The 22,293-nt window shown below is 50.6% G+C and overlaps 1 protein-coding gene across 1 annotated transcript; it reads left to right on the top strand.

The window, feature by feature from the left end:
• The first annotated feature begins 1,656 nt into the window (after positions 1-1,656).
• On the top strand, positions 1,657-21,957 carry LOC103525536 (aryl hydrocarbon receptor). The gene is given in 11 exon segments (XM_008490496.2): positions 1,657-1,759; positions 5,867-6,054; positions 11,982-12,100; positions 14,354-14,443; positions 16,531-16,645; positions 17,166-17,299; positions 17,441-17,631; positions 18,587-18,696; positions 19,011-19,152; positions 19,552-21,113; positions 21,116-21,957. Coding segments are annotated over 11 exon segments (2,736 nt in total). The 5' UTR covers positions 1,657-1,718; the 3' UTR covers positions 21,160-21,957.
• Positions 21,958-22,293: the final 336 nt, after the last annotated feature.

Here is a 22,293-nt window from a genome sequence, read left to right as displayed (position 1 = left end):
CTCACTGAAACAAATGGGAAGGAAGACAAAGGCTCAAGGAGAGGTCAGGGTGGGAAGGGCTGGCTGTACCCCATACCAGGTGTCATCTCTGTATGCAGGACCACACTTCCTTGTCTGGGGGTTCTTCTGTTTGCAGGAAAAGAACCTCCTTCAGAAAAGGATGGGAACTTGATGGGAACACCAGACTGAGTTGGATCTTTGCCTTTCTTACTAAAAAGAAGGGCTAAATTGCCAGGTCTCTATGTATGGTCTAGGAAGGTCACCAAGAAGTGTATTAACATTCTTCCCATCAAACTGACATCAGCTCTGCTGACCTGGGACATTTTTAACACCATTAGCTGCTCCTGCTTTGCCCCTTGGCAGTGGAGGCTGTCTGGCTGTCAGGATGCTGATAGGGTGACCAGGGAAGGGGATGGGCTGGCTCTTGAGGACCATTGCTCCATGTTCCTCTATACACACAGGGGAATGATCTGTTCCTACAGCACCAAGACATCAAACTGCCCGATGGGTACTGGAAACTGCTGTTTGGCACCAAAATACTGTACAGCCAGGGAAGCACATGGTTGTTGATTGTGGTTTCCTCCCATTAGGATGTAAACAGGCTTGATTTTTAAGACAAATGATTTATGGTAAAACAAAACAAAACAAAACAACAACAAAAAACCAGACCATAGCTGGATGGATGTAACTTTTCTGTCTCTGAACACTCTGTGCATTGTGTTCATGGTTGCCTGCCTCTGCCATCCTTGTTTTCACAAAAGCAGCTGAAATTGGCCACTGGGTGGAAGAGCAAAAGTTTTGGGCACCATTAACACAGATAACGCAATGCGAAAGGCAACAACCTGTCTGCTCCTGGATGGGGACCAGCAGGGACATCAGGCTCTGGAAGGTGGGGAGACTTCTCTGGCAAAGCTCTGGAGTCATGGCATGCAGGGGTGCCTGCAGGGTTATGAAAAGGGGGAAGTTGAGTCTATGGGGTGGGACAATGAAGGATTTCATCTCACTTTGCTGCTCATTTTTTTTGTTTTTCACTGGTGACTGCATGACAAAACATCTTGATGATGATGATGAGCAGTAATCCAGGTGCCTCCAGTTCTCTGTTGGCTCTCTGGCTGCAACTCTAAGGCAGGACTGCATCTTCTGAGCAACACTGGCCTGGCTGCTCAGGGAGAGGCTGCAGAGAGTGCCACGGGAGGGGTAATGTGGCTACCAAGCAGGATGCATGGAGACCATCACCATGAGCCTGCCAGTGAAGTTTAATCTGAAGGCATTGCAGTAGGAAAGGAGCATGGAAATTGGTCTGAACGCCATCATCTTTTGCAGAAAAAAAGAGGTGATCCACAGACATGGTGGATCCCACGACTTGATTGGGATCAAAGGTAGAAGACTGAAGAGAATCCTCCCAGGACCCCATCCATGGATGAAGAGAGCTCGGCCCTTGCTATCCTTCAGCTTTATACTGAACGTGACACGTATGGGATGGAATATTGTGTTGGGTCGGTTCGGGTCACCCTCCCAGTCTTCTCCTCTCCTCCCTGCAGGAGGGCTTCAGATGTGACACCGCCAACCCTCGGCCGATGCCTGGCAGGGGCCGGTCCGAGGGGCGGAGAAGGGTCCGGAGCCGCCTTTCCGCCGTCCGCCCTCATCCCCGCCCCCGGGCGCGGCCGCACGGTGCTCGGCAGGGCCGGGTCGGGATCTCTGCTGGGGTCTGTGCCGGGATGTACGCGGGGAGGAAGAGGAAAAAGCCGGTGCCGAAGAGGTGGGTGCCGGGGAGGAGGGGTTGGTGGCGTGTGCTGCTAAGAGGGGGTCACCCCCGGTATCAGCTCTCTGGGGCAGCCTTGCGGGGTGCCCCTGGCTGGTGGAGGCTGCCAGAGCTCTGCCCTGCGGTGGGGATGGAGAGAGTCCTCAGGCAGGGAGCCGAAACATTTTAAACATCGAGACCCAACTTCACTTTCTCTGTGAGTGGGGAAAGGTTGTTCCCTACAGCGCCCACCCGTGCGGATTCTCTGGTGGCTAGTGATGCGGCTGTGCTAAGTGCAATGCCTTTCCCTTGGTCAGTGGATGTGCCAGAGGCTGGTGGTTTTCCTGGCCCTGCCTCTTGGCTTGCCCAGGGCTCAAGGGAGCTTCTGAACTGCCTGGCAGAGAGCGAGAGGATGTGTCAGCCATGAGCACCTGGAACCTGTTTTGCTGTGGCATCTGGCAGGAGGGAGAACTGGGAAGCCTCTGGCCCTGGGAGTTCCTGGGTGCAGCGTCTGCCCATTGAGGATGGAGCTGCCCGGCATCACCAGAGCACTTTAACTCTTTGTCATCCCTCCATCACCCCTCTTCTAAAGTGCTTCACCCTGTGAAGCACCCTGCACATGATGCTGAGGGACACGGTTCAGTGGGGGACTTGGCACTGCTGGATTAACTGTTGGACCTGGTGATATTAAAGGGTTGTTTCCAACCAAAACGATTCTATGTGCCATAGATGGGGACCATGCAGGAACAGTTGGGGTGTCTTTCTTTAACCCTCTGCTCCTTTGGTAGCCTCTAGGAAGAGGGCAGTAGGTGGGGTGGGTGTGTGGGACAGGGTGGGTGGCAGAAAACAGATACACAAGAGGCAAACTTGTTGCTGGGAACTGTGTTAAGCTAATCTGGTGCAGGCATTGAAGAAGCAGAAGAGATAGGGAGGCAGCACGCTTGGGCTGTTCCGTATTTTAATTAGGGCTGATTGGAGCTAGTGCTTTGTAGGCTCTGGCATGCTGGAGGAAAAAATAAAAATCCCAGTGGTGATTGTCCTGCTTCCCAGTGTTCCTGTGAGGAAGTTTGTTGGGGGCTTTGGGATGATCAGCTGTGCTCTGGTTTGAGTTGCAGGCTGGCTCATTTTCCAGTGCCTGCTTAAATCAACATACAGCAATTACTGTTCACCAAGAGAGCCCTTTCCTTGTCAATTCATTAGCATGCTGCTTAATAGTTGTTGCATAATGTTGCTCCTGATGTGCTGCTGGTATTTCCCCATTCCTCACTACCTACTCTGAAGTCACATCAGCACATTGACCTCAGGTTACCAGGGGGAGAGGAAATAAAGGTATATCTATTTTGGGGAGCCACTGGGGGGAGGCAGATGAGCTGAGCCCAAATGTGGGATGGAGGAGGGAACATCAACATCATAAATGTATTGTGAGAAGGTGAACCAGAGCCTCTCTTGGGTGTTTATTAGGGAGTCTTAAAGTGTGAAGATGTGAAGCACATCTGCTTTTCCTCATACCTTTTTTCCGCTCACCTTGGAGTGGCAATTCTAGCTCCATGATGGGGCTGGTGTGGCCACACTGAGGCTTTGGGTTGGATTCCTGTGGCTCAGGGTGCTGGAGAAGGAGTTTCCTTGGAGCACAGGGGACCTGCATCTCTGGTACTGGAGGGCCAACCTCAGGAATCATAGAATCATAGAATCCTAGGGGTTGGAAGGGACCTCGAAAGATCATCTAGTCCAACCCCCCCTGCCAGAGCAGGGCCACCTAGAGTACATCGCGCAGGAACGTGTCCAAGCGGGTTTTGAATGTCTCCAGTGAAGGAGACTCCACAACCTCCCTGGGCAGCCTGTTCCAGGGCTCTGTCACCCTTACAGTAAAAAAATTTTTTCGAATATTCAACTTGAACCTCCTATGCTCCAATTTACACCCATTACCCCTTGTCCTATCACTGGTAATCACTGAGAAAAGCCTAACTCCATCTCCCTGACACTCGCTCCTTACATATTTGAAAACATTGATGAGGTCACCCCTCAGTCTCCTTTTCTCCAAACTAAAGAGACCCAGCTCCCTCAGCCTTTCCTCATAAGGGAGATGTTCCACTCTGTGGCTGGACAGATCTTGGAGCAGGGTCCTGCTGGGAGAGGCCAGGCAGAGCAGGGCTGTGGGGAAGCAGGATGTGTAAGCAGGCCGAGGGGGTGTAAGCATGGGGTTAGGGAGTTTGGTAAAAGCAACTGTTGATACTTGACAGAAATTAAAATGTTCCTGCGGGTTCCTCTGTTCAAAAGGCAGCTGGGGAAAACCAACCCTGCAGCAGCAGCTCAGCCTTTGCGCTGCAAACTGGGGGGCAGAGCTCTTGATATTACCCTGCTCTGGACTGTCTGCTCGGGGGGCAGGAGCTTTCTGCTGGCAGCTTCACCATCAGCTCCACAGCATGGCTGAGCTGAACTTTGCATCCTACCAGAGCCATAAGACTTGGCCACGTGAGGGCTCTTGCAAATAGACTTGGGGGCTCAGACCTCTTTAAAGATGCCTTCTCTTTGCTTGTTTCTGTAGGTGTTGAGCAGCTTTGCTGACCTCCAGGGTTGTGCTTGGGCAGCAGCTCTCTGGGACAGCCTTGCAGGGTGCCCCTGGATGGTGGAGGCTGCCAGAGCTCTGCCCTAAGGTGGGGATGCAGACTTTGTAAGTGCCTGGCAGGAGCAGCATCTGCCCATGGGAAGGGACTGCCAAAAGAGATGCTCAGCACCACTGGAGCAGTTTAACTCTTTGCCATCCTTCCATTGTCCCTCTTCTAAAGCACCCTGCATGTCCTGTGGGTGGGGACCATGCAGGAACAGATGTTTGGGTTACCTCCATTACCCCTGTGCTACTTTGCTGCTGGCTCTGTCACCCCTTGTGTCTCAGCCAGAACTTTTTCAATGCTCGGCCAAGTTATCCAGGAGACCCTGTTACACCTCTGTATTTTGCCTCTCCCATGAAGGGCAGCTCTTTTTTCTCATTTCCAATTTCCTTTTCTCTCTGGGATGAATTTGGATGGTGAGTGGCCAAAGGATTTTTCTTTAAAGGGTATCTGAAGAAATTCAGATTAATTTTGTTACTTTTAAAATTTTTTTTCCCCTTGACTCTGTCTCTGGAAACCTTTTCATCTGTTTCAGCCCTGATGAGTGACTGATTTCAAAGTGTTTGTTAGGCCACTGGCTAATGGAATATAGAAAAGCACAGTGTGCTTTGCTCAGCTTGCTTGGACAAGTTTGGTGATGAGTTGTACCCACCCTCTCTGAGAAGCAGGGTATATCCCTTCTTTATGCTTATATTATAAAACAGCATGGTTGAACTTTTCTGGAGAAATGCTACCCTCTTCCATCAATGCTTAGAAGACTCTTTGGAGCCCTCTGCTACGAAAATTCCCCAGGCACCTCACTGTATCTCATTTAATACCCATTTCCTTTCTTGTCACACACAGAAGTAGTTCTGCCAGATAGATTTGAGAGCAATAGTAGAGGGGAGAGCTTAAATTGCTGCTAAATACTGGCAGATCCTGTTATCCAAAGCTGCTTTATGGAACAAGGATGCCTGCAGAGAGACAGTTTGTGTTTAGATAAATTACATCAAAACAATATGGGTGGCATGTTAGGGAATGCAATTGAACCAGATAAAGAGGGGAGGCCCTGAAGGGTTTTTCTTCAACCTAGAACATTTAAATCAGCATTAAAAACCAAAGGAGACAAGGTGACAGCTAAGACTCATTCAAGTCACTAACCTCTTACTGCTGTGGTTGAGACTTCAGCTGTGGCTTGTGAAGTAACCATAGCTGATGGAGACAAGTTCCATTGATAAAAGGAAGCCAAGAGCTGCTCTTCTGCTCTAACCTACTTCTGCACACTGAAGGTTGGTCTTAGAGCTCAGGTTTGGCGTTAGATGTTGGTTTAGGTTGGAAATGCCCATCTGAAAGGGTCAGAAGATTGGAAGGAAACAAACTAGTGGAAGTTCTTTTTGGAGCTTGCCTTTGCTGCTGTGTGACCTTACCTTGCCCACCTGATGTTTCATTGTTGTGGCTGCAGTAAAGCCAACACTGGGTTAAGAAAGAGTCTGTTGGACAGGCACAGTTTGATAAAACTCTTACTTGCTTCTTCCAGCCCCAAACCACCACCCCCTGAGGGTGTGAAGTCCAACCCCTCCAAGAGGCATAGAGACAGGCTCAACCAGGAGCTGAGCAAGCTGACTGCCTTGCTGCCCTTCCCTGAAGATGTGTGCACCAGGCTGGACAAACTCTCCATCCTTCGGCTGGCTGTTGGTTACCTGAAGGTGAAAAGCTACCTGATGGGTGAGTGTGTTGCAAAAAGTGAGAAATTCCTGTGGTTAATCCCCACTGTATGCCTCACATCCACCCCTTTCCTTGGGATAGAGAGTTGTGTCTCCTAAGATGATGATGAATGGTGCTATCAGACCCTTGTTTGTCGATGTGTCAGTGTTGGATCTTTAGCTGAGATACTGGCCTGAAAATGCCCTGGAAAACCAGGGAGGAAAGGCTCCAGAAATGTGGAGAAGCTTGCAATGGTTGTTGAGAGGGGCTACGCAGGTGGGACACCTACCCCTTGGGGCTTTTGCTATCATGACATATATTTTATCCATGTTCCCTCTGGAAAGGAATCCCCCTTCATTCTTGAATGTTGCACACCCAAATCTATCCCTCCTCAGTCAGTTATGGGTGCTGGGTGTCTTGGAAAAGCAAAATCTTTAGTTGGTCTCACTTTCCCTGTTTGGTCATGGAAACTGAGTCATGGATGTGGAGACCAAGCAAGAGAGGGATTCAGATGATGCTGGGGTGGAGGGTAGAGGACCTTGGCCCATGGCTTTCTGAGGGGCTGTCTGACCTAGAAATGGCACTGTGGGTGCCCAGGAGCCACTTGGGTGCCTGTCCAACACCTGAGACCTCCTGCAAAGCTCCTCTCTCTACCTTTCATCAGCAGCGATCCCACCACTCCTATATACCCAAACCCCTTCCTATGTCTCACTCAATAGGTAGAACATCATGTGTCTGCTGAACTGCCATGTTTCCCTCATCTAATAGCACCTAATTTTGTAATTAATTTCAACTGGCGACCCCCAGGATTTGGGGGCTGCCTTGTGTCTCCAGGGAAGGCAGGGGTAGGAGGTGCTGCTCACGGCTGCTCTGATGGTTTAGATGAGGCTGCTCCTGAGGCCCTTGTTTGCTTTGGCATCTCATCAGCTCATTTTTCTCTGCTTTCATCCTTGCAAGGGAAGGAGGGGAGAGGGTGGTTTACTGCTGCTCTTGCCACCCCAGCCCTGCCAGGCACAGCTGTGGTGAGTCTATTAGACTCTCTAATGAGTGTTCCTACAAGATTAAGGGTGATGCCTCACACCCAGAGACCCCAGTTAATTTTTTACTGGATGGAGGGTTGAGCTGATATACTGGGAAATCCAATCTCCTTGCATTTGCCTCTCTGCATCCCTGCTGCTGTGCAAACCCTGGTACAGGGCAGCAGCTGCAGTAGGAGGATGACCATGGCTGTCATTGATGCTTTTTTGCTTCTACTCTTGGTGTCAGGGTCTTTGGTGTCAATGCACACGGGGACTTCTTAGTGGTCAAGGCATACAAACAGAGACAAGTTTCATCTCCAGTGCCTTAGGCTTGAGGGAATGGGTGATGGGCCCTGGTGAAGGCAGAGCCAGAGCGTGTGGAGGGCAGGAAGCCATCAGCATCTTTCTATACTTAGAGGCTTCTCTTGTGTCTTCTCCCCTTCCAGAATGAATAAACTTGGCTGCCTTAGCTTTTTCCCTGTGCCCAGTCCCTTGGGGTCCTTCCAGGGCTTTCTCCAGCTGGGGATGAACCTCTGTGCCAAACTCTCCATCTGAGACCCCTGCCTCCAAGCAGGAGTTGTTCCCAATGGATGCTCTCAGCATGTGTTTCCCAAGGTGAGAGCTGCTTTGGAAAAGCAATTCTCATTGAATGGGTTCATGTTTTGTGGCAGCTTTGTCCCCCCTTGAAGACCTGTTCTGCCAGGCCAATTACTCCCATTTGGCCACTGCACCTGAGATGTCCACCCCTCCTCCCCCCTATCCCCTTGCTTTGCCCATGCATGCTCTGAAGTTCATATTATTTGACTTCACATCATCCTACCAATTCATCAGGCAGGGCTCAGAGGTCGAGTCTGATGAGGACTCATGTCACCTGCAAGTGACAGCAGCCCACTCATGGTGTATCACATCAGGTGTTTCAGGGTGGAGGTGGTGAAAGCCTTGTGACCTGCTTTCTGGTTCAGTTTTGTTGCCATCTGCTTTCTGCTTCGTGCAGACTTGTCTCCTCCAGCAGGAGAGCGTGGCATTGTCTGACCAGCACAGAATGGTTTTGGTAGGAAAAGACATTTAGGATCATCAAGTGCAAAAGGTCTTGCATGATGCAGACTTTCCCCTGCGCACCCAGGACTTTCCAGGCAGCATGAGGGGATCTTCTGCTTGGCCTGTGTTGAGCAAGAGCTCATCTGTGCCAGGTCCCAGTGCTCCTGACTGCTGTGCCACCTTTCAGCCACCATGACATCCTGTTAGCTCCCCAGCAGAGCCCATTCCTGCCATTTGCAGGCAAGTGTTTGACCAGATGGATCCCATGGGAATGTGCTGGGTGGCATGGTCCTGCCACCATGGGAGCTGAGTCCTGGTGGGTCTCTATTCCCCTCCCCATGGAGGAGTACAGGATAAATCCTCCCAGGTCTGTGCCTCCCACCAGCAGCCTCAGAAGGCTGTCCCTGCACTGGTGCAGTTAGGAAGCTTATATCCAAGATCCTTATCTGCCATCTGTGCCTGGGAAACCTGCTTGGGCTGACGTGGATCGAGCAGAGGATTGGTCTGGTTCTCACTGGGTCACTTCCCTCCTCTGCTACCATGCAACTTTGCAATGCTTTGGTGCAGGTCAGCTGGCACCAGTTTTCACCAGACTTTCACCACAGCAGACAGCATTAATTTAGCTTTTTTTGTTTATTTCCTTGTTTGCTGCTCCCATGGGCCCGGGCTACAGGGGTCTGGACCTGAATTAACTGAGGCAGTGAAAGGAGTCAAGCTAAAATCCCTCCCTGGGCAAGATCCTGCAGGATCATGTAGGAGTGTTTGTAGGAGATTGGAGAGGTTGGGGTGCACTTTGGAGCTGCCAACACTCCCCTGGGCATTTCTGTGCTCCTCCTAGTTTTTCTAGTAGATTTATAATCTGTGGCTTTGACATATTTTGCTTGGCTAGCATGAACCTGCTCTGCTTGGCACGATGCCTTTGTTAAAGAGCTGAGGTGTTGCTAGAAGGGCTGGAAGGTCTTGGTTTCTTGAGGTCAGGCTTCTCGGGAGTGTGTTCAAAGAGAAATACTTGCTGTGGTTGAAGTCTGTTTTCTCCCACCAGTGTCACTCAGTCCATGACAACAGAGCTGACACCAGGATTCTTTACCAATAACTTTTTTTCAGTGACAAAACTATGCCAGAGGCAAGGGACATGTCAGCCTCTGTGGCTGTGTCGCTGTGTTTTAATTTGTGAGTGTGATGAGCAAAAGGTGAGGACATTAGATTGCTTTTGCTCCTTTTTTTTTTTTCCTTCTTTTTTTTTTTTTTTTTTTCCCATTTTCATCCTTGAGGTTCTTCCTCCATGTTGCAAGGCTTAGACACCTCCTTGTAGAGGCAATGAAACCAACACAGAGGGGATGCTCTTGGGGCTGTACAGGACACACCCTCATTCGTGAATGATGAAAATGTTACTGATCTTTTTTGACATCTCTCCTAGCTTCCTTTTGAAGGGTCTCCTGTTTTCTTCTGGAGTGGGCCCAGTGGTGGCAAAGCATGTGCAGACTCTACCTCCTTGGGGTTCTTACCCTCTTTCTGTGCTCCAGGCCTTCTCACCGAGCCAGGTCATCCTAGTGTAGCCTGTAGGAGATGGATTCTGTGGGATTTGCTACCTCAGGTTTGTGGAAAACTCACTGTTTGAGAGTAGGGCAAGTGAGCATCTTTGTGGAAATGAAAAACCCTTTGCTATGATCAGTGGGAGATGTGGAAAAAAGAATTCTGCTGGAAAGTACAAAATGAGCAAATAGGTGTTTTGTGTTGGATTCAGCCCACAGCAGCAGCTCTCCCTGCAGACAGTGCTGGTGGACACTGGAAAAGAGCTGGAAACCATGTGTTCTTGGGGTGTGCATCCTCTCAGAAGACTCTGCCCTTTTGGAGCTTTGTTTTGGAAGAACTTGATTTTTCTGTTTCCCTGCCAGCTTGCCTCATTTCAGTGTTTTGATTAGGAGTCAGCCCTTGAAAAGAAAAATTTAAAGAAGAATTGATATTTCATTTTGAAACTATTTGCTCCATCACGTGTAAATTGAAGCCATGCCCCTGGTCCAGATGATCTTAGGGTGTTTTTCCTTGGGGTGGCTTGGCAAACATGCAAAGAAGCTTTTTGCGTGGTGACAGGCTCACACTTTCTATTGGAAACTCCTGGGGATGTGTTTTTCCTTGATTGATGAGCAAATTGAGCACAGCAACTGATTTCCTGGCTATCCCCAGCAGAAATGGGGGTGTGAGTTTATATGGGGGGGGGGGGGGGGGGAGAGGGAAGGGAGGAGGAGGCAATGCTGATTTATGGTGTGGGCTAAACTGACCCACAGAAATGTCAGGGAGGGGAAAGCATGTCCTGTGGAAGCTGCCCACAAGCTGGGCTTTCCTCCAGTGAGTGAGGGCATGGGATGGAAAGGGCAGAACATGCGACTGCTGCCTGAGCATCTCATAAAATAATTATTTTTGGTTGGAAAAGACCTTTCAGATCATCAAATCCAACTGTTGACCCTGCACTGCCAAGGCCACCACCAAGCCATGTCCCTCAGCACCACATCTACAATTTCAATCCCTCCAGGGATGGTGACTTCATCACTGCCCTGGGCAGCCTGTGCCACTTCCCTTTTTCTTAATATCCAATCTAAACCTCCTTGAGGCCATTTCCTCTTGTCCTATTGCCAATTACTTGGGAGAAGAGAGTGACACACCCCCAATTGCTTCTAACTCCTTTCCAGGGAGTTGTAGAGAAGGATAAGTCTCCCCTCAGCCTCCTTTTCTCTGGGCTGAACATCCCCAGTTCCCTCAGCCACTCCTCACAAGACTTCTGCTCGAGACCCAGCCCTATTTCCCTTCTCTGGACAAGCTCCATCCCCTCAATGTCCTTTTTGTCATGAGGGTCCCAAAACTGACCCCAGGATTCATGGTTCAGCTTCACCAGTGCTGAGCACAGGTTGACAATCCCTGCCCTGGTCCTGCTGGCCACACCAGTGCTGATACAAGCCAGGATGCTGTTGGCCATCTTGGCCACCTGAGTACATGCTGGCTCGTATCCAGCTGCTCTTAGCTAGCACCCCCAAGTCCTTTTTCATGGGGTACTTTCCAGCTACTTGGCCCCACACCTGAGGCATTGCATGAGATTTTTGTGACCCAAGTTAAATTGGCAAAAAAGCTCCCTTAAAAATTGTCCTTTAGTTTGAAGTTGAGCTTGGACTGAGTTTTTCCAGGATTATTCCCCAGCAGATGAATTACCATTCTGGGGATGTCCCTGGCAACTTCTGTCCTTGTTTGCTGAACACCTGGTTTTCTGTGTGTCCCATGATGCTTCATGTCTGATAACCAGGACAGGATGTTTCACATCTGCTGCACCCATGGGTGTTGCCTGGCAGGCATCTGGTGAGGAAGCACATGAATCAGCCTTGGGAGGTCACAGCAGCAAGTCCTGGGAGCAGAGAGCTGCTCAGGTGCCTCACCAGGAGCACTGTGGCCACCAGCCCTCTGATCTGCTTCTGAGCAACCAAAGGCTGCTTTGGTGGCATCTCAGATAGGTTGGGAAGGTTTGCCCCTGTCTGTTGTGGTCCTGGGGTGGCTTAAAGCCAACTCCAGCTCTACCAGGCTGTAACATGGAGACTTCTCGTTGTGTTGAGTGATGTTTTCTAGCCTGGGAAGCCCAAAAATACTCACCTTCACTCTGTCCTTTACATGTCTAACCCAGACCCTGGCAGAAGCAAGATTTCCCAGAAGTGGGAACAAGCAGGGGCATGGAGGAAGCATTTGGCAAGTTAGGGATGGCTCTGTAAAGGGTCTTTGCTCCAGACCCCACTGGTCTTATCTTCATCTGATCTGGGTCTGTGTGCATCAGGTAGCACTGAGGTGGGGAGGAGAAGGGAGATGCTCCTGGCTTGCCCCTGCCATGCTGATTTCTCGTCCTCTCCCTTGCAGCTGCAGCAAGAGATATTGGTGATGGTGTGGTGGATCAGCCCAGAGCCCCAGGAGGGGAGGGACAGATGGACCTGAAGGTTGACAAGGAGCTGTTTCCTGAGGGGGAACTTCTGCTCCAGGTATTGTGCTCAGCTCAGTCCTTTGAGGTCTTCCCTTGGCTCCCACCATCCACTGGACATGACATCTGGGCCCTGTCTGCTGAACCATACAGCAGGTTTGGGGTCCTATCTGTGGGACCTCCCCTGGTACAACTTGAGGCCCTTTTTGTATAGCAGTGTAGGGTCTGATCTCTGATCAGTCTCTGAGGTGGTGAGCTCTATTTCTTGTCTAGTTCATGCATTCTAGTGTGTGCCAAGAGGACAGTGGTGGTAGCTGCAGGATAAAACATCAAGAACAATTTGCTCTTCCTGGGGCATTGCAGCAATGCCTTGAGATGAATTCACAGCCTGCCTGGGACAGGAGAAGTCCAGGTTCAATTTGTAGCACACTGCATGTGTCTGTGCTTCCTGGGCCTTCAGTCCTCTTCTCTTTCTCCACCTCTCCAAACACTTGCAAATGAATGCTTGGCTTATAGAATGCTTCTAGAAGTCTGACTTTGGTGCCTTCATCCCTGCTGCTGCACAGCCTTATACCCATGCCTCCTGTTAGGGCCAGGCAGGAGGGTGTGAACAAAGAGGAATTTGATGAGGTCCTGACTCCTGGGAGCTCTGGGCTATATAAGGTGTCCCTGTGTGGGTTTTGCTCCCAAGAGTGGTCTCGGGTCTCTGCAAGTGTGATAATCACAGAGAAAGAGATGGAATTAAACAATAGCCAGGAGGGAATCTGTGATTGCCCCTGTCCCCTGATGAGCCTGCTCCAAGCACTCTCCAGGGGGATGAACTGTGCCCTATGATAACAATTTGTTGAGCCATGGAGCACTGCCAGCCTGGAGTGACTGAAGGCATCTGGAGAGCTTATGAGGTGTTAATGTGACAGAAATCCCCCAACTGAGCTGCCTGATGGGTTTTCTTTGTCAGTTACTGTAATTTGTAGAAGGTTCTGACTCAGGGCTTCTCAAGTGGCACAAAGGAAAGGGAATGGGTTCTGCTGCTGGGACTGGACTTGTCCCAGTGCCAAGCAGCAGATTACAAAGATACTTTTATTTATTTATTTATTTTCAAAGAGATTTGGGGGTTTTGTGTTTAAAGCCTTATCTTCTGCCATCTACAACATCACCAAGAGGAGACTGGTTTTCCCAGTGTAGTGTCATAGTTCAGTGTCAGTATAGATTTGACAGGCAACGGTATTTGCTCCTGACAAACATCTCAAGAGCAATGGGGTCTCTTGAGATGTTTGCCAGGGAAAAGAGCAAAATTAGATGAGAAGAGGTTGTGTGATGAGAGACAGATGGGAACAGGATGTTGTCACCTCCTTGAAGATGTGTCAAACAGTTTGCACAACTATAAGAACCAGGGGGTGCCCTACCTGTGTGGAATGTTGGAACCTTCAAAAATCTGGGATCTTGGTTTCCAGATTTTTCCACCTCTTTTGCTTCCAAGGTGGGTGTTGGGTTTTAGCTGCATTCCCACCTGTGTGTGATAGCTGTGGCTGAATTTGGTGTTATTTTGTGTTCTTTGTGATGCATTGTTCATGCACCTTTGGAGCTCTGTTGTGTCCCTGTACCCCCAGGTGCAAAGTATCAAAAGGCAGGTTTTGGGAGGTGATTGAAGAAATTCTGAGGAAAAGACATACAGAAATGCAGATATAAGCTTGTGTAACCCCCTAACTGTAAAACCCAGTGTGAAGAGCAGGGCCTAAAGTGTCTTTGGAGGTCATCCTTAAAATGAAAGAGTGAACACATGTCAGGTCACTGACTGCCTGCAGTTTGGTTACCCTCTCTGAAGGCTTCCTTATGCTTGAACTGAAGCCAGGCTCCCCCTAGAGTCACTAGGCTCCTGTATGTCTCAAGGCACTTCTTCCCTCCTCCCTGCCTGTTCCTGCTTTTTTGTTGAAGTTGTAGGTAGGTTTGTTAGAAGAAATCAGGTCTGCCAGCAGAAGAGTCCCAGAAGAGCCTAGCTAAGCTCAGCTCAGCTCAGCTCAGCTGGAGAGGAGGCAACTAACTCCAGGTACTACAGAAACCTCTCCTTGGCTTGTCCCTCCTTATGCAGAAGATGCCCTGCAGTGACTCCCTTGAATCATTGGTCATGCTGACAGTGAGGAACCCCTCCCACCTAGCTAGGATTAAAAGCCTCTTGTGGTCTTCTTTGTCAAGGAAGAACCCACAAAAAGGTCCCTTCCCATCCCTGAATGCTGAATGAAAACCTGGAGATGTTCATCTTCCACCAGCTGGATTAAAAATAAGGAGAGTAACTGGGTTCAATTTATGCTTTCAGGCACTCAATGGATTTGTCATCACCGTGACTGGAGATGGCTTCATCTTCTACATCTCCCCAACTGTGCAGGACTACCTGGGCTTTCATCAGGTGGGTACCACTTTTTTCCTGGCTGTGAGCAGATGGGTGCAGTCCAGGCCTGGGAAGGAGGTGCTGGCAGCCATGCTGCTTTCATTTCTTCTCCCTTCCCAGCTCTCTTGGGTCGTTTGTGATGGATTTGTGTTTTGAAATGAATCATGTTCTTGGGGGCTGGGCAAGCCAATGAGCTTGCTGTGACTCCAGTAGGATCAGATGCAAGCTGAGCAATGGCAGGCTCTGCATCCTCTTGTCTTGGTGTGTAGGAGGGGTGTGAGGTTTTTCATGCAGGCTGAGGGTATCTCACTGGCAACCAATGTCAGTGCCCTGAAGTACTGTGGGTTACATGAGATGCCAAGGAAAAGCAGGTCTCTTCCCCACATCCACCCTGTTACCTCCAATTCCCCTGTTGCCCAGCTCCTTTGGCCCAAGGGTTAAGTCAACAGGAGGGCTGTGAGGCTGCCAAACCCGTTTTGTTGTGTGGGTTCCTGGTGTGCCTGCAGAGACTGCCATGTCATTGTCTTGATCCTCTCTTTGCACCCTTTCCCAGCTCACTGTAGAAAGATCCTCATGGGCTGATGGCCCAAGTCAAAAGAGCTGTCAGAAGCAGGGAGTGATCTTCTCAAAGTACCTGTATGTCTGGTTAAGCAGGAGACTCAGCTCTGACATATTTCTGTGAGCAAGGACATGGCAGTCAGTGGCTTGAGCTGCCCATGAGCTTGGCAAGGTCACATCCCAGCAGAGAGGACCAGGATGGGCAAGGCTGGTCTGAGACATGGCTCTAGAAGAAGGGGACTGTGTTAAGGGAGAGGTGGTGGCAGGGCTTATTATTGTTTCTGCTATGTGGACATCCTTACAGCCCAGCATCAGCATGTCTGTCTTTCCTGGTGGCCCATGGAAGAAGGTGTTTTGCACTGGGATATAGATTCCCAAGGTTTTGGAATATAAAAAAAACAAAACCCAAAAACCTACAAAACCTTTTTTTTAAACAACAAAGCACCCTGCATAAGTCTGGGGAAAACATTTGTTGGAAATGCTTTGATCAACCTGAATTTTTTTACATTGAACATGTGGAAGAAACAAATCTGTTTCTGTGCAGAGGGCTGGCGATGGCAGCACAAGAGAGATCTTCTGTGGTGTTGCAGGTCAGCAGTTTGTTCCTTACAGACAAATTCTCCTCTGACAACCACTGGCCTTTCTGGTCCTGAGAAGATATTAGAAGTTATGACATGCCAGTCACATGCTGCATCCCTCACCCCAGGAGACTGGGGGCAAAGCTTCCCAAAGAGCAGGGTCTGCCGTGGAGAGAGAGGGCCGTGGAGTTTCAGCATTTCCCATTAATTCCCATTAATGGAATCCCACACTGGTTTGGATTGGGAGGGACTTCAAAGATCATCCAGTTGCAACCCCCCTGCATGGGCAGGGACACCTGTCACCAGACCAGGTTGCTCCAAGCCCCATCCAACTTGGCCTTGAAACTTCCAAGGATGAGGAAGCCGCAGCTTCTCTGGGCAACCTGGGCCAGTGTCTGGCCTCAGGCAGCAAATTTCTGTGCTCAATTTCTTCCCAATATCTCACCCCAGGGGCTTTCCTGTAGTCTGTTAAAGTACTGGGAGACAGTTATTGAGTTCTACTGGAACTGCATTAAGGATCAGGAAGCAGAGCCAGTGTGAAACATCTGTAAAAGTGCTGGGTGACACCAGGAGAATCCTCAGCATTGACAATGTGAGGAATGGGGTGGAAGGCTTTGCTTAGCTATGGCCTGGGCACATTGGAGAAATGAGTGGGATTGACAGTCCTGAGTGGCCAAGGTTAGTTGGACACAGTAATTTCTATGGCTCCCAGATACCTCAGAGCCATTTTGAGGCTTTCCCCAGGCAGGAGAGCTCTCTGCCCCCTTTGCCTCTTTCCTGAGCTGCCTCCCCTAAATGCAGGAAGTCCCTGATCCTTGCTCTCCATGCTGCATCCAAAGTTGGTTGTGTTTCCCTGTTTCTTTACTCAGTCTTGGCACTCCTAGTGCCCATGAAAGAAAGCTATGTCCTCTGGACACCTGTGTCAGGCTGAGCAGGAGCAGACGGTCTCCTCCCCTTGTGTCATTCCAGTCGGATCTCATTCACCAGAACGTGTATGAGCTGATCCACGCAGATGACAGAGCTGCCTTCTGCCACCAGCTGCGTGGGGTCCCGGTGTTGGGTGGCACTCAACACTCTGCCAAGGGTGAGTCCCCAGCATCCATCCTCAGGGAGCAGCCAGCCACCCCTGCGTGGCCATCCCATGCTGGAAAACTCTCCATTTATAGCCACCAGGCCTTTATAGCCTTTATAGCATTTATAGCCATTTATAGCCACCAGGCACTCTCCCATGCTGAGGAGCATCCTGCAGACTCTCCCTGGGACCCACAGCCATCCCAGGGCTTGGCATAGCCAAGTGTCACAGCAGCCAACAGCAATGGTGTGTTGGAGGGATGGGGACATTTCTTCACAAGCCTTTTTGCTTTTCACTGTTGGAAATCCTTTTTATTTCAATGCAAGTGACTTGGTGCCTTGCTTCCATCCGGGAGGCAAGCGATGACCAGGAACTATTGTGAACTGGTAATCTCCCATGGCAAGGTCTTACCCAGCTTGTAAAGATCATGGGTCCACTTCAGCAGCAAAGTCTGCATCAGGAACTGGTCTGCAAGGCCGTGAGTTTGTAGTGTGCAGCTTGGAACACTTTGTTTTTCCTATTGGTTTCCCAGACCTTCCTGGTGAGCAGCCAGGATGCAGTGCCGTGCCCAGCCATGAGTACCTTCTCCCTGAGGAGGTCTCCTTCATGGAGAGGAGCTTCACCTGCCGCTTCCGCTGCTTGCTGGACACCTCCTCAGGATTTCTGGTAATACAGCCCTGCCCTGGGACACTCCTCTGCCCCCAGCATCTTCCTTAGGGACCACTTATGTCTCATAGGGATGGGGGAGCACAGCTGTTTCCCACCACACTCCTTGCTTCACAGTCACATTTTCTAATCCCTTCCAAGGCCTTGAATTTCCGTGGGCGCTTGAAATTCCTTCATGGGCAGCAGCAGAAGGCATCAGACAGGTCCCCGCTTGCTCTTTTCGCTATTGCAACCCCCATCCAACCACTCTCCATCCTGGAGCTTCGGACCAAGACGTTAATGTTCCAGACAAAGCACAAGCTGGACTTCACTCCTACAGCCTGTGATTCCTGGTAGGGCATCTCGCATCTCTCACCCTTCTCCAAGGCAAAATCCACGGTTTCAGGTGCTGGACAGAAAGCTAGAGGCCATGGGAGCAGGACATTTCTAACCCAACTCCTGTGGCAAGTTATATGATGCTCTTGTTCATCCACTGCTGAACACTGATAGAACAAGAGGAAACAGCCTCAAGTTGTGCCAGGGGAGGTTTGGATTGGATATTAGGAACAATTTCTTTATGAAAGGGTTGTCAGGCCCTGGCACAGGCTGCCCAGGGCAGTGGTTGGAGTTACTATCCCTGGAAGGGTTTAAAAGCCATGTAGATGTGATGCTGAGGGACATGGCTTAGTGGTGGCCTTGTCAATGATGGGTTAATTGTTGAACCTGATGATGTTAAAGGTTTTTTCCAACTAAAGCAGTTCCATGATTGTATTCTATGAAACTGCTGGCTCCCATACAGCTGGAGAAGGAGGTAGGTCTTGATTCCTACCTCTTTGGTTTTGAACATCTTGAACTGTGAGGATAGTTGGACATTGGGGCATTTGTTGTAAGAGCCTTCCCATGTCATGTGTCCACCATCCTGAAAGGGGGAGCAGTGGTCTGGCAGGGGCAGCACACAGACTATCCTACATATCTGACTAATGCTGGCTGATGGGAAGTCTGGAAGAGGGGATGCAGCTTGGCCCAGGATAGAGTTGCACCAGCCAAAGTGGGAGGCTCTGGGTACTGTAGAGAAGATTATGTTGAAGGGCAGGTTGAATGGGGCTTGGAGCACTCTATTCAAGTGGGAGGTGTCCCTACCCATGCAGGCGGGTTGGAATTAGATCTTTAAGGTCCTTTTTAATCCAAACCAGTCTGCGACTAGGGTTCTATGTCTGGCCAGTGAGGTGCAACTGGGGCACTCCCTCCCTCCCTTCCTCCCTTCCTCCCTCCCTGCCTCCCTGTCACTGTTTTCTCTGATGTTTCCAGGGGGAAGGTTGTCCTGGGCTACACAGAGACAGAGCTGTGCAGGAGAGGCTCTGGGTACCAGTTTGTGCATGCAGCTGACATGATGCACTGTGCAGAGAACCACGTGAGAAGTGAGCACTCGGGGGGACATGGGGGTGGGTGCATTTGTGGGGACCCTTGCAGCTCCCCAGCACCAGTTCAGTTCTGGCAGTGCTCCTGGGTGGGCCAAATGTCCCAGGGTTTGGAGTGGCTGTGATAAATGCTCTCTCCTCCTGGGTGATCCCGTGCTCAGGGAGGTGGTATGGAGACAGCCCCCATACATGGCATTGCCTGCTGGCCCGCAGCGTGGGCACAAGGGGTTGCTCAATGTCGTGACACCTTGCAAGTGCAGTTTGTCTGCTCACCGTGGGGTAACCATGTCCTTTCTTCCCCCCTCTTGCCCTAGTGATGAAGACTGGGGAGAGCGGACTGACAGTGTTCCGGCTGCTGACCAAGCAGGGCAGCTGGGTGTGGGTGCAGGCCAGGGCCCGGCTGGTCTACCGAGGGGGGGAGCCCGACTGCATCATTGCCCAGCAGCGAGCCCTGTCGTGAGTATCGCCGCCTCTCGGGCTGCTGTCACCTGCTGGGGGTGCGGGGGAAAGAGAGGGTGGGTGGCATGGCTGGCACCGTGTTGCCCTCCTGTGGTAGGGGATGTGAGCAAAATGGCTCTGAGAAAGTGCCTCCTTCTCCCACAGGCTCCCCAGAGCCCCCATCTCCCACCAGCAGCATCAGAGCCAGCCCCATCCAGCACATATTCCTTTAGAAAAGCCAGGGAGGGGCTGTGAGCTCCCATCTGCCTTTTGCGAGAGTGGATTGGCCTACTTTGGAGAAGGTGCTCATACTGTTTCCATCTTTTTGTTTGTTTGTTTGTTTTGTTCTTTTTTGTTTGTTTTTTTGTTGTTTTGTTTGTTTGTTTGTTTGTGTTTTGTTTCATTTTTCCCCTGAAGGAATGAAGAAGGGGAGGAACATCTACAGAAGAGAAGGCTGCAGTTGCCATTTAGCTTAGCCACAGGGGAAGCAGTTCTGTATGGAAATGAAGTTCCTGAGTTCCTAGAATCCTTCCAGGCTAAGGAGTTGCAGACACAAGCAAACTCCCACTGGAAGCAGCACTCAGTAGATCCCAATTCTCTTCTTGGGGCCATGAAGAAGCAGGATGCATCCATATACATCTCCCATGCTGACAATGTGCCTCAGTTCTACTTGCCAGATCTCATCACTGAGCCTGAAAAATGGAGCCAGAAAGAGGAAGTCAGGGATGCAAACGAGGACACTGAATCCCTCCTGGTTGTTGTGGAAACCCTCTTTGAGAAGAGCAAATTGAGTGGAAGCATCTGCCAGACCCTCCAGAGCCTCAATGTGAACAATGCAGAGCTGCAGCAATGGGAAAAGGCTCTGCTCAGCTTGAGTGCAGAGGAGGAGCTTCCAGCTCAGGAGGCTGGCACTGAGGTGACCTCCTCTATGGAGCAAGTGCTCCTCAGGGAGGATTTTGGGAAGAGCATGGCCTTCCTGCACTGCAGTGTGTCACCCTGCAACGAGTACAACAGTGCTGTGGCTCATTTCCAGCACTGCTGGGCAACTAACTCAGTGTTTCAAGCCCCACCAGAGCCCCAGGCACCTGGTGCACAAGGCCAGGATGCTACGGTGTCTCTGGTGTCTGTTACATCTGAGGTCAATTCTGCTCAACCAGAACAGCAGGCCCCATTTAACCCAGTCAGGCTGGTGACAGGGAGCACTCTGGATGTCCCTGGCTCCAGGAACAAGCCCTCTGTAGCACTTCAGCTGGCAAACCTGGACGAAGTGGTTCCAACAGAACCACCTACCTCTGTTCCTGTAGGTAATGCTGTTCCTCATGACCAACCTGGTTGTGAGCTGGTGGGTTCAAGCAGCCCACTTGAGTTACCATCAAACACACTGGTGACTCAATGGCACATCGTCCCAGTCCAGGCAAACCCAGATGATGCTTTAGCTCAGAATGCTTCTGGAGGTTGTCCATTGGAAGCTTGGATGGCCACAGCTCCAAAACAGCTGGAAGATGCAGGAGCACACCTGGAGTCACAAAGTCTGCTGGCAGACAGCCCTGAGAGCCCCTCAGGGCCTGGGCTGTGGTTACTGCCCTCCCAACCTGCTCCTTGCCCCTCACAGGGCTTGTATGAGTCCTTGTTCTCCAGAATTGGGGGCCTCCACAATGAGAACACCTCTCTCCCCACAAAGGCATCAGCACTCCTAGGAGCCAGCCAGCTGCCAGGGGGTGGTGACTTCCCTCAACAGCCCCCAGTACTTCCCCTAAAACCCAGTTTATCCTGGGATGGGGAACAGGACAAGTGGTTCCTGCAGACTGGGGCAACTCCTTGGAGATGTGGTGGGGCAGGTCTGGTGCACCACAGCAGATTCCTCTTGGGGTCTGACATGGATCCCAGTACCCAGCAGGTGGATCACTTGTTGCTGCCTGAGTGTCAATACAGAAATAACCTTTTTGGACATGAGAGCATCTTTCTTAGGGATGCCTCTGAACTATCCCTTCCCCAGCAGCTGGGTGCTTTGCCTTGCCCCAGTGACAGCCACCCTGGAGCATCACATTCCTCACCAGGCTCTATTTTGAGGTGCTAAGCAGTTCTCCCTGAGAAAGTGAGTGCAGGAGTATCATCCTTCTCTGTCCAGGGCCCTGGCATCCCACCAGCATCCTTCATGGGCTGCTCTGTTCCTGTGAGGTCAAGCTCAAGGCTTGCAGGACCTGTGGGGTCATCCAGTTTGCAGGGATGGAACAAGGAGGGTGCTGTGGGGATGCAGGCACAGGGTTGGTTGTGGGCAGCCTGGCTTGAAGCCTCACTGTGAACTAGAAGTCATGTTGAAAAGTCACCAGCAATTTTGAGCCCTCTGGCCCACCCATACCTGTGAATGGTGCCCCACACTTCCCAGTTACTTAGGATTTTGTCTTCCAGTGCTTGAAATGAGGTACCCTAGCAAAGCTTTCTGTCAGCCTGGGATGAAGAGTTCAGTGATTTTTAATTTATTTTTTTTTTCCATGTGGTCTTTCAGGAAGATGCAGCAAGGCCAGTGGGGAGGTTCATCAGAGTCTTGGGGTCCAAGAAATGACACTGCTTGCTGGCCCATGCCCTCTGGTAGATGGACCCTCTGGCATTAGGCATGCCACAGCACTGAATTGCTGTTTCACACACAGTGTGGGCTTCTCATTACCTGTCTGTGTGGACCACCCTTGTCAGGTCACTGTTCAGTCCCCTCCATCATCCCAGCCTGCCTGAGCCCCTCTGTGCTCTCCTCTCCTCCCAAGCCCATGGTAATCCAATTCCTTTAGAAAAAAGGATTCACTTTGAGAAGCTTGGCAGCATATAAAGGGCCTCTGTGGGCTGTGGAGTTGGTGAGACCAGAGGTAGCTTGGGATTTTGAGCCCGTCAGGAGCTTTCTTGTGGAGTTTGGGAGAAGTGGGTACAGGGCTGTGACTTTTCCTTAAAACAGGAGGGGAAGGGCCAGACGAACTCTGCTTGGGTTTGTCACTATCTTGTCATTACTTTCACTCTTCTGCTTACTCAGAGCTGCTCAGGATGGTGTGGTTTTCCCAAAGCAGAAGGAAAGGCAGGAAGGTATGCAGAGACTGCTGCCTGATTTTCTGCTTTGGATCAACTTTGTGACCTTTGAATTTTTGTGCTGGAGACCAGCACAATTGCTTTGTT

This window comes from Calypte anna, chromosome 7 (assembly GCF_003957555.1).
Source record: "Calypte anna isolate BGI_N300 chromosome 7, bCalAnn1_v1.p, whole genome shotgun sequence".
NCBI lineage: Eukaryota > Metazoa > Chordata > Aves > Apodiformes > Trochilidae > Calypte > Calypte anna.
This window is presented reverse-complemented; position numbering and strand designations above follow the sequence as displayed.